The 13,241-nt window shown below is 38.2% G+C and overlaps 1 protein-coding gene across 2 annotated transcripts in view; it reads left to right on the forward strand.

Annotated features, from left to right (window-relative positions):
* Positions 1-13,241, forward strand: part of znf536 (zinc finger protein 536) — a 238,512-nt gene that overhangs the window by 142,691 nt on the left and 82,580 nt on the right. For both annotated transcript variants that reach the window (XM_067997970.1, XM_067997971.1), the window contains exon 4: positions 6,602-8,260. In XM_067997970.1, coding sequence (XP_067854071.1) covers positions 6,602-8,260 — 1,659 coding nt within the window. The remainder of the gene's footprint in view (positions 1-6,601; positions 8,261-13,241) is intronic.

Below are 13,241 nucleotides of genomic sequence, written 5' to 3' on the forward strand. Positions count from 1 at the left end.
ATTGTTCACAGACAGGGTTTGATCATTTTATATAACAATCATTGACCAGTAACTAACATTCTTAAACAAGCATGATATTACCCATTTAGCGCCTGGACAGCCGGCGCGGATGAGCCGTTCCCAGTTGTTCCACAGAGAGTTACACAGGTTTAGGCCGAAGCCAGCACGGATCCCCTGGATATGTTAAACTCCCCTTTTCCTCCGAGTGTGGGGTTTCAGACTAAAAGCCAGTCTTTATGTACCCTATCGCTGCCTGAGGAATGTGCAATTCTGCACGAACTGTTTGCAGATGGTGGGTTAGATAATAGTATAAGTTCCTCTACTTTCTTATCTGGGCAAGAGTGGTCAAAATACTCCTGGAATCAATGCAAAGGTCTTCCTGCAACTGGTACCATTTTCGCAGACGCAGAAAGAAGGTTCTCCAAAATAGCTGACTCAGGCAGCTTCCTGCGGGTTTGCAGCTTTCTGTTATCTGACCACATTGTTCTGTTAGGAGGGTCAGTAGTTTTCCATGTTGCTGCTTCATTATACTTTGCCCACTGCCTGGTTCTGCTACTTAATCTTAGTCTTTAATCCGTTTACAGTTGATTTCATATTTAATAGATTCTGAGCTTATTTGATAGATTCTTACAGCAGAGAAGTTATGTTAAACTTGTATAGAACCTTAGTTAGACCACACTTGGAGTACTGTGCACAGTTCTGGTCTCTATATTATAAAAAGTATATAGAGGCATTAGAGAAGGTGCAAAAAAGATTTACTAGGATGATACCAGAACTGAGAGGTTATGCCTATCAGGAAAGGTTGAGCAGGCTGGAGCTCTTTTTTCTAGAAAAAGGAAGACTGAGGGGTGACCTGATAGAGGTCTTTAAGATTATGAAAGGGTTTGATAGGGTAGACGTAAAGAAGATGTTTCCACCTGCAGGGGAGACTAGAACTAGGGGCCATAAATATAAGATAGTCACTAATAATTCTAATAGGGAATTCAGGAAAAAATATTTTACCCAGAGAGTGGTTAGAATGTGGGACTCACTACCACAAGGAGTGTTGAGGCGACCAGCATAGATGCATTCAAGGGGAAGCTAGATAAATACATGAGGGAGAAAGGAATAGAAGGATATGCTGATAAGGTTAGATGAAGTAGGGAGGGAGGAGGCTCGTGTGGAGAATAAACACCGGCATGGACCTGTTGGGCCGAATGGCCTGTTTCTGTGCTGTACATTCTATGTAATACACTCATAGAAGATCTCAACTTAAAAATTCGATCCAGATGAATTCTCAAATGTTTAGTATTAGGATCATGTTCCAGCTGCATCCTTTAATGTGGATATTACATTTACTATAATCTAAGAACTTCCTACCAGTGGTTAATAACATGTCATTAGTTCTCTTGACATTTAATGATAGATGACTGTCAGATAACTAGTTTTGAACAGGCATTACATCTTCTGATAAAATATCAGATAATTGCCTCAAGTGATTTTGAAAAATAATATGTTACCGTGTTTATCTACAATAATCCCTCCTGGTTACACAATGCTGTTTACAATATCAGCTGAGAAATAGTTTCATCTTTTGGGCTCTATAGGTTTGAGAAGCTCAGAACTTCATTAATGAACACAAAAGAACAGCTTGCCTTGAAGAATTGTTCTACATTAACACAATAAATGGAACTGTCTGTTTGGGACTTGTCAGTATGTTTATAATACAGCAACCAACAAGGGCCGTAGGACTAAATGACTAGTGTTACTCAGGGTGTGTCACAAATCAATGTTTTCATGGAATAGAGGGACAGATATGAACAAACATATAAATGACAGAAAATTGTTACAATATATGAGGGGAAAAAAAGGAAGCAAGCAAGATTAGAGTTAGGTTATTAACCGTGTCCAGCTCAATTGAATTTCTCCCTTGGCAATTAATATCCAATTAATCATTTTTCCCCTCAGTAAGATCCATATATTGATTTATAATTTTCTAAAGCCACACTTTTAAACCCTGCTCATCCATAGAGCTTCTATGGGTACTGCTCATTGCTGTATGGACACTTTTGGTTTTTTATGCCACAAAGTACCTGACAGTTTTCAGTAAGGTTCCTCTGGGACTGGCAGATAGGCAGTATATTTACAGCAGGGAGGGCCAATTATACCAGTTTTTCCTGCCCATGAGATAGAGTATCGCACTATGGTGAGGGACTCAATCAGCAGCCTTGCCAAGTACTGGCAAAACTTGTGCTCAAATAATAGGCAGCACCTGGGACCTAAACTTGTGACCATCTGGTCAGGAGGCAGGTGTTCTCGTGCCCTTGCTACCAGCCCATCCAATCTACATCCATAGCTTCCTAACTATTGTCACGACAGAATTTATCTCCAGATTAATAGCTTCTAGCAAATCTGGCAAAACAGAATTAACTGAATTTAAATTCCCAAAAAGTTAAAGAGGTATTGTTACCATATTAATTTTCTACCAAAGATTTAGTAGGAAGATGTCCATTAGTGAAATTAGCTACAGTTTCTGGCTAGCTAACAATGTGAAGTTTACAGTAGGGCATGGCTAATGAATACCGCAGTGGGTGATATTTCATTATACAAATTAATGCTCACATTTTAATGGGAAAGTCACAAAATGAATCTAGGCTTCAATGACAGCAATTAGAAACACAGATTGTCCCCTTCTAGACAAGGCACTGTTTAGCAATAAGCAGCTGTGCAATAGTCTTCATATTTACAGCATATAGGCTTAGGGGAATCATGTGGACAATTTATATTAATGCACTGTAGCTTTCCTATGAAGAATATTTATTTCAGCCTTTCTAAGTGAATAAAGCTCAACATTTTAAAGTATTAGTGCTTAATTATCAGATGATAGGTAATACATACACATTAATATAAAATTATAACAAAGGAGTCTGTAGTTTATTAAATTTCTTTTGAATCAAAAAGCACACATCAGAGCTTGAAGATAAAGGTTACTTTGTTGCATATAAAATCAATCCATTTATCACAAGTGAGTAACTCTGGTAATGGGCAATCTGTGTTGAAAAACATTTTATAAAGCACAGACACTAATTTAGAAATTTTGATCAGACAGAAATCATTTATTTGATGTCTTGAAACAGCATAACATATAACAAGGATAACACTTAAAATAACCAGGATAAACCATAACACTTTAAATTTTTTCCCGTAATGTAAGTCCACACTTTGTTACGATATTGAAATGAGGTCATCTAGTCCTATTGGGCGACCTTTGACCTTTGCAGAATATCTCTCACTGTACCATGTGCCATTTTGAATAATACAGGATTAAGCATGAAAGTTTAACAGAGTACGTTGTACAAATATAGTGAAATAGTTAATCAGGCTTTAACTATTTAGGAGGATATTATACTCATCTTCATCCCAAAACATAGATTTAAGATATTGAAAGCAAAAAAAAAGACTTTAAGTTATTATTTTAAAAAATTGTTGGAATTGTATATTTATTATTCAGTCTTTAATAATTCTTACCTTAATTTTGCAGCATAAATTTTGCAAGTGCTTAAAGATATAGAATTATTCAAAAAACAGCACTCATTTTTTAATGTTACCTGCTGGAAGATTAATAACCAGCAGACACCTCACGCAATGTATGCAGATATTATTCCAAGGTTGCATAATGGAAAATTGAGAGCCGCCCATTGAATAACTTATTCAATGCCCTCTTTGTTCACCATGAATAAAGCATTCTTGTGTCTGCTTCATTCATTACTAATAAAACAGGCATTTAAGAAAAAAATGATAACCAGCACAAGGTCATATAGCTATGTTGTGTGACCCTGGACTTATGCAAGATATGAGCCTGTATCTGGCATGCTGTGAATGTCAGTTATTGTACTTAGCGCAGTTACCCTGCACAGATGCAGAATATTTTATTTAACTTGAACCTGATGAACTTGTATTTTGGGCGATGGCAACCAAGGATGATTGGGTACACAGTGCAAACGTCAGAGTGTAGCAGTGTTAACGTAAAGCCTTGTTACTGGAACAGTAGCATGGGTCACAAATTGATATTAGGGTAAGTATAATGCTTTTTATAATAAGGACCAACTTGGCTTGCAGGCTTTGGATGCAGCACAGCAGTTTGATTCCATAAATTGGACAAAATATTGGCCATAGTTTTGCTTTGTGTGTAGCCTTCAGTTTACACTCATTGAAAATTAGGTACTGGCCGTACCCCACCATAGTTATGTTTGCCCTTTTGGCAGTGAGTGCACTTTTTAGTACTCAGGTTTTCACGATGAAATGCAGGCTATTTGTAGAAATATGTATTTTAAACCTATTCCCAGTTGCCATTAAATGAATGGCTGGAGTTCGGCTCTGATGAGGGTGTGACTTCAGCTGTGTCTGTGTCTAACAAATATCATTTCCTCTCCCTTTCCCCAATATTACCAGTGATGTGTTTATTTATTTTTTCAATTTTCCCTGAAGCAATAGTCAATGGGCACCAGTTGCCCTCCACTACCTCACCCAAGTAGCCATTCATCATATGTGAGCACATCAGTGAGTGTTGGTAGATGTTCAACCAAAGTGCCCTGATCTTGTCTTCATCCAGTGCCTGCATGCATGCTCTTTCCAGCAGGAGTCACTAGTAAGCAATCCTGGCGTATTTTTTTCCTGACGTGGCATAGTGATGTTGAGACCAATTGTGGCTTCTCCACTGCTACCCCAGTTGAGATTGGTGAACTGAGCACAGACATGACATCAAACTTGTGACCTTTCTAGTCTGTATAGCTCAAGACCCTCCACACCACAATCGGACAATTGGCAAAGTCAAGACTGGGCAGTAATTCCATATGTAAATGCATTGCAACCAATTTAGGCGCTGGAACAGGCAGACCCGAGGCACACCCAGTTTTGGGCCATGGACCTCATTTACATGAGACCCGCAAGCTGCAGACACCTGCTGAGCATTCCCAGGCACCTCGCCAGCGAGAAGAATTTCAATTTCCTGGTAAGTCCTGAGAGAGGCAGGGAAGCGATCGGGAGGGAGTTGTGCAATTGGGAGAGGGGGGAAACAATCGGGAAGTGGGAACTGATAATGGAGCATTACTGCACCTCCTGGTTCCACATTCAGGTAAGTATTTTTAGTTTTTTGGTGGGAGCCTCCAGTGGTCCCTTTAAGGACCGCTGGTTAGGCTGTATGAACACTACATTTCCCGGTGCTGGCTGCATTCAGGGCAGCCCAATTTTGCAAAGGGAGCCCCAAACAGGCATTAATGTGCATATGCAAAGGGACTAACGCCTGTTTCAGGTGCTGGCTCTGGACGCCTCTTTTTCTGCCTTTACCAATATGGCGGGCAGAGCACTTCCAGTGTGTAATTGGCGCACACGCCCCACCCACATATTGGATGCTTAAACGCGGTGACATTGAATTTCTAGGCCACAGTTTGGAATGGCTTTACTTGCCAGTGTTGAATGGCCAGGTAAAACTATTAAAAATAGGGTAGCAACTTTGCTAGCCATTGAAAAAATTCTGACCATCTTTATGTGTTTTACATGGAGCACTTTCTTAAATGAAAACATGCAGCCGATGTAAAAAATATATTGCCTATGCTGTAAACAAATGGTTGCATTGTAGTTTCATTGGCTGTGAAAAAGTTTGGAGTTTCTTTACTTATTGACGACAATGGGTGAAACTCATCCAGCGTTTTATACTCCTATTGCTTTAGATTAGAGAACATGAAAGGATGTGTTTTAATTAGAGAATATTCAACCCATTTTGCTTTGTTTCTGATGTATAAGAGATTAAAACTACAACAGGATCTCAATGACAGGGGTTGATTAGGGTGTAATGGCTGGAATGCAATGATTATATTCAACATCCTTTAGTCCATAATATTCCATTTTAAAGAATAATGTAATTTGAAAAGGAAGTGGAGGAAAAAGGATTTGCTGAAAAATCCAGCAGGTACCAAATGACCATTATCAAATACATGAGTGAAATCTATGTACCTTCAGAGAAATTATGGAAATATATGCATAAATCCGATAATTTATGAGGTGAATATTCATCCTAAAAATCCCTGTTACATGAATACAGCATAATATTCCTTTTATTTTTCTTTTAAACATTTTCCAAACCAGTGCAAATGCAAATCTACATATTTAAATTAAAATGGATACAAAAGTGCACAGACTAACCATGTTCTGCATGTGCTTTTAAATTTTTAAATAAATGTTTTATTTACATTATGCATTGAATGCACTTTGAACCACAGAAGAATTTTTTGAACCAGTGCTATTTTCTGAAAATTGTTAAATTACTTCTTGAATGGTGCTTCACAAATAATGATAAATTACTTGTGCAGCATTCCATTTGCTAATTATATCCATGATTTACTGCATAGTAAGTCTTAAATCATTCATTTCAGTATTGTATGGAATGCTATAAGGTTCTAGATTTTGAAATGATTTGATATGTTCAAACCCATTTATGCTTTTTTAACACTGTTTTCTCTTCCTCTATAACACTAAAGCAAACAGTTTGTTGTTCTTAGTCCAGGCTGCAGTGGAACATTTGTGTATATAAACAAAAGCTTCTAACCTTCTTTCAATTATTTAGGGGAAAAACCGTATAAGTGTCCCCACTGCGACTATGCTGGAACCCAGTCAGCGTCCCTGAAATATCACTTAGAACGCCACCACCGGGAGCGGCAGAATGGAACAAGTCCTCTGTTGGGGCAATCACACACACATCAAGAGCATCCTGAAGAGCCAGCAAACAAAAGCCAGGTGTTTATTAGACCAGAAATACTGAGAGGAGTTATGAAAGGTGTGCCAGGAGCTGACCTCAGGAGTGGCTTGGTTCCTCAGCAGTGGCCTGTGGGGGTGCTTTCTTCTGCAGAACGCCATGGACTTGGAGCTGGTGTTACGTCAGAACAGCAATCCGAAAATCTGAAAAGTACTTCTGAGGTATGTAATGAAGAAACTCCAAGTCTTTCTGATCTGAGCAGAGCTTTCCAGAGCCTGGCTGGAAATGGAGTCAATTTTCAAGGGTCTTTGCAAGCTTTTATTGACACTTTTGGACTGAGATCCTTGGAGAAAGAAAAAGAAATGATGGAAAGAGCCTATAGTGAAACCACAAGTGGAAAACAGTCAAACTCAAAACCAACACCTGAAAAACACACAAAGAATGCATGCTCTGAAGATTGTGAAGGAAGGGCTGAAATTCAGCCGTCCAAAGAAAAATCAGCTGGCAAATCTAGATCAACTGCAGAAAAATCCCAATATGAACCATTGGATTTGTCTGTGAGACCTCCATCATATGATTCTGCCTCAATTCCTGGTTCAACTGTTACCATTCAGGATAACATTACTTGGCATGGGTGTCTATTTTGTTCCTTCACAACTTCATCAATGGAATTAATGGTTCTTCATCTTCAAGCAAATCACCTGGGAAAATCAAAACGAAAAGAAAATCTTTTAGGAATGGCTGGAAATGGAAATGATCTTCAAGGGGAGCCTTCATCTAGTGCAAAAAAAACCTGTTTGCCAGTTTCTCCTGTTGTTACTAAGAAAGATATAATACCTGCAATATCACTTGACAAGGCTGATTCCTCCTTTGATAAGATATCACAACAAGATCAATCTAGTGATTTATTGGGAGATCACAAGAAGTCCTTTGTTAACCCCATGGACTCTAGTCTGAGCTCTCTAGTGACAGACTTTTACAAACAATTCAACAAATATTCAAATGTAGGTGGTCCAGGAACACCTATTTTGAGTACTGCTCATGAATCTGAACTGAAATGTCTACCTGCAAATACACTAAACCTTGTTTCACCAGGGGCTACAAGTATGAGTCCTTCTGGTGAAGTAGGTAATCAAGCATGCAGTGGTGACACAGGGTCTGTAAATGATCAAGATGTAGATGATCAAGATGCATTAGCGGACATAAACCAACCATTAACCTCTGATGAAGAAAGTTCTGATGACGAAGATCCGATTCATAGTGCAGCTCTTTCACAAGGTTCGCAAAGTCTTCTAAGCTCCATGGGTAAACCTCAAGGTGGACCTTGGCACAACTTAAATCTTCTGCCATCTCACGATATTCCACCAGGGCTGGTCAAACAGGAGCAGGTCCACGGCCATCAACTTCTGGACCAACAGATGAACATGCTCTCTGTTCTGAGAGCTTACAGCACAGACAACATGGCAGCTTTCAATGGTATTGGAAATAGTTCAAGCAGCAGCAGCAGCACTAAGAGATCAGAATTAACAGGTGGGTGTCAAATAAATCCAACTTTTAAAATGTAATGAACACATTGGCCAGTTAGAACCCTTTTAGAAACATGGCTTCAAGGAACTTCAACGTAAATTTACATAACTGTTGTATTCTGTATATTGCTAATATGTCGACTCTTCTGTTTTTTCAAGTTTTCGTATCAAATTGAAGCCATTCTCTTTCAGATCAGTGATTATAGATATTCACAGCAGACATTTCACAGCAGACATTTAGTAGCTTAAGAGGTCTTATTAGTTTCAGAAGAATGGGAGGGTGGGGGAGGCTTGATTATTGTGGGAATTGTCCATGGAAGACCAATAGACTAGGGCACATTTCATTTGATAGATAGATACCGATACAGGTTAAGCATCAGTATTATTACAGTCTGCTAGAAAACTAGGAAATAGCGTAGGAGTTAGAATCTTTAGTTAAGGACTTTATAGCCTTTCAATAGGTCTTTAGCTGTGACTCCTGTTTCGCCAGCATAGACCCAGCACTGGTAAATGCAGTACCTATAGCAGCACTAGTTCAGCATTAGTAGCAACCTAACAGAACAATCGACTCAAATATCTGTCATCTCCTGAATGCAATTCTATTTGTATAATGTATAAAGTTTGTTGACCTAGAAGAGGACTTGCAACAAATGGAAAAATGTTTATACACTATATGTTATGGAGGTTTTTTTCTAATGATTTATGTATACACTTGAGATCAAAGCATTTTGCAAACTGAGTATCCATTTCTTGGGTGTCCCTTATTATCGCACAACTCATAATTTTCAGGAAGAAAGTGTCCACTTTGCAAAGGAAAAGGTATTTAGTATTTGGATCTTGCTTACATAACAACAGTCACTGCACTTCAAAGTAACTAACTGCATGTGAAGCACTTTGAGATATTTCTGAGAGATGTGATAAAGCACAATATAAATGCAAGTCTTTGTTATTTCTTTCATTCCTTGTTATACATTTACCATATACATGCATACTTTGACTGCAATTTTGTGCACAAATTTAATCATATCTCAGTAATTAGCTGATGGCCGAAGTACATCCTAAACTTTTGACAGTTGAGTTCAGTTGAGATTACATAACTGATTAATGAGGTAATGATGATCTTATGCAATCGACCATAAGGAAAGGAGGTGGAGTTATCCAAACAGCCAATTGTTCCATAAGAAAATCGCAGAAATGATTTATTATTTCTCTTGAAAAGCATAAATGAATAGTAGTAATGAGCATGACATGTACTGCCCTGCCCAACTCAAAATAGGCAGAACAATTGATGAACTTAATCCTTGTTCTTGTTTTTCAGCTGTCCAGCCAATTCTAAGTTTGTAAAATCAGTTCCATATACACATTCATTGTTGCTCACAAGAGCGACCCTGCAAGATCCAAGACAGAATCAGTATAGTGTGCCCAGCATCTATTTTAGTGCTGTTTACATTTGTACCGATGCCAACTCATACCCAAAAAACTGCTTTTATTTTTTAAAAAGTCAGAATGTATAGCAATATTTATTTTACTATAGTTGTCAGCTACAATTGAAAGTGTTACTACAGTGTCACTCTGATAGTATAGCAGTTGAGCCACTTACCTTGCAATGAGGCAGTCAAAAGTTTGAGTGACCTGTTTTCCTGTCACACTGATCTATCAATCATACAAATGATGATTTTATTTGTTATCAGCTCATTGTAAGAGGATATGCCTCGTGATAATAGAGCATTGTGGCTGGGAAGGAAAAAAAAACCTCTCTGTCTCACCCTACAAGAAGTATAGTTCTTTTTTGCCAGTGGTCACGGATAGATCTGTGGCCAAGATGGCTCGTGTGCCAACTTTTGCCAAGCTCAAAACCAGATGTGGTGGGATCATGGCTTGAGTTCTGAAATTCACTTTTCTGCTGATTGGAAAGCTTATTGACCTTAATAATTAATGTCTCCATATCATGAGACACTGACATAAGAAGAAAAAAAGGCCTTTTACTTTAAAAAAAACACCTTTTGGGCTCTGCTTCACATCTGAGGGATTCACATTCAGCTTGATCAAATACTGGACTGGCTAGTTCAAAGACAGACAAGTGGAAACTCTAAAGATAGTCATGCACTGGAAGTAGCTGCAGGAAGATGCATGAAGATAGAAGCATGTGGGAAAAGGGACAGATGAAAAGAGAAGGTGCACCTCACTATGTAGTTTGTATATATATATATGTATATATATATATGCATTAACTGCATGTAGGAAACATGCCCAAGAAGGAGCTATAGGAAATAAGGACTTCAGATAATGTTATACATTGTGAGTGTGACACTCAACTAATTTCTAACCATCTGAATTTTATTATTGCGCTGCAGCCTTTTATGTGTGGCTTGATATAACTTATACATACATATATGATTTTGTTTGATTCATCATTTAAAGACATGTCCATGAATAATCTTTGAACTGTGAGAGATTGTTGGTACGTGGATTTGGGGCTAATGCACAATAATTTATGATAAGGCAAGTAACATGAATGAGCAAGCAATTGAGATGAAAGTACATAAGATAGTGTCATATAACATATAGCTGAGTGTTATGGTGTTATTTTATATATTATGATACTGACGGAACCTTTGTAAGATTTTCTGGTATAGCCTGACCTCAGATATAACATGGATTGTTTCTGACTTCCTTGCTGATAGAGAATCCATATAAAGCATTTCCACTGGAATGTTCTTGTCCCTTTGTAACATACATTTTGTGTAGCCCCCAAGTACAGTATTATAAATAAAAACAGAAAATGCTCAAAACACTCAGCAGGTCAGGCAGCATCTGGAGAGAGAAACAGAGTTAACGGTTCAGGTCAATGATCTTCCATCACAATTACTGTATTATAAGGGGGGGGGGCTGCTGTTTGCAAAATTCCAATGATCCATAGGTAAGGAATAATATCAGTGAATACAAGGCGAAATTTAAGAGTAAGAAGGGATTTCAAGCAGGGTTTCTTCCCAAAGAGTAATAGATTTGTGAAATAAGTTACCAGGAGAGGTCACTTGGTTTGAGGGCAACTAAAAGTTTTTCTGGAGAGAGAAGAAATTGAGGGATATGGTGAGAAGGTAGGCTGAGGTCAAAGAAAAAGAAACAGGCTTCTTGAACCAATGCTGTTTTCCTGTTCCTAAAAAGAATCTTATATTTTCATAGACTTTGCTTCCGGTCGAGAGTACAGATTGCAGAATTGGATGTGTCAGTGTGCCTGATTTGCAGGGCTTCCAATTTTCTGGTCATTCATTTTAATGACTAAAAAATTGAGAACATTAGAGATGAATGCACTTACCTCTGAACTCAACTCTCTGACCTGTGCTCCCACCAAGTGAGATTCTACACTGCAAGCAAAGTCTTTAAAACCTAACCCTATAATCTGCATTTTACATTTAGTCTTTTACTAATTCACTCTGTTGTATCCCAGTTTCTCATATTGTGCACATTCCATATGACTCCTTCACTGACATAAGAAAACCTCTTTATAGTCTATTGCTTATCTTACAATAACTTGTACTTTACATGGTTCCCAAAGAACTAATAATAGCCAGAGTGTACAATAATAAAGTGAGTTTTTGGTCCTTGTACGAAAGTAATTAAATTAGTGAGGTTAAATATATCAGTTAGGAAAATGTGCGGTAGGTGAAAGTCCCAACTTTTCCAGATATCCTCAATAATTTAGGATGCTGTTATATTAGCATCAATGTAAAGTAGTTTAATGTGCAAAAATTAACAGTATAGCTCGGGAGTTAGGCCAACAATGGGACTTCCAAGCATACTGAAGCAAGAGTTATGAGACCACCTCTGCTGTTAATCCAGATAGATTTTTGGTAGGTAAGGGTATCAAGGGATATGGAATAACGGCATGTAAATAGAGTTGAGGTACAGCTCAGTGGTACAGCTCAGTTAAAGTCCAATTGAATGGCAGAATATGCTCGAGGGGTGGAATGGCCTACTCCTGTTCCTATTTTCCTATGTTTGCCAATAGTCCCTGTGGCTGTTCCTAGATGTGCAACCGCATTGAAAGAATGGGAAGGGGAGAACATCAGAGGCGATACTGGGATTTGGAGTGAGGGGAGAGGGAAACATAACCTATGCCAGAAAAAAATAGGAGAGGCACATTTTCCTTCCCTTTCCCCTCCCCAATAGTTGCACCAAGATAATCTTACATATCAGAGGGTAGAGCTCCAGGCTGGTGCAAAGCCACATTTTAAATACCTGTAGGAAGTCCACTGGATGTTCTGGGCCACTCACAAACAAGCATGGATGTGCAGTAGACCTTCATTGCTGATCTTATTACAACTCACAGCCAGTTTGAATTGCAGCTGTCGGTGTAATTTGGGTCTATTGACTGTACATCACACTATACAGTTGCCAGTCTGATAGCATTCTAAGACTGGTGTCTAGAATATGACACCAGCCAAAGTGTTAAATTTAACAGGAATACCTTGAATGCTGAGATAATGATGGAGTAATTGTAACCTTTTTTTTTCACTGTGTCAGTACACTGTAAAATGAATTCAAAGATAGTTTGCTTTTTATTTAAGATACATCTATGAATTGCCGGCGAACAATGATAATGAACTCACATTAGCAGCTAGTCTTCATTATCACTAACACATGACCACTGGTCTATTTTGATTAGACGTTATAATGACAGTAAATATTTAGAACGTGCAATATTCTTTTTTGATTCAGTCATTTTTTATTCAAAAATGTGTGTACATTTTGACCTTTTGAATAGAGAGGCTACAGGTAGTGCAATACAATCCTTAGTCTTTCCATTTAATATTATTCCTTCCAAATCAGAATTTATATTACATACTTTAATTGTATCAGTTCTGTCAAGTGATGGAAATTGTAGATAAGTCACATTCAGATCTTGAATTCTAACATCCTGTAATAGGGCTGAAGGAATCCAGTGGGCAAGTCTCCATTTCTGCTCTTGGCTCGCCATAAATTAT

This window comes from Heptranchias perlo, chromosome 16 (assembly GCF_035084215.1).
Source record: "Heptranchias perlo isolate sHepPer1 chromosome 16, sHepPer1.hap1, whole genome shotgun sequence".
Lineage (NCBI taxonomy): Eukaryota > Metazoa > Chordata > Chondrichthyes > Hexanchiformes > Hexanchidae > Heptranchias > Heptranchias perlo.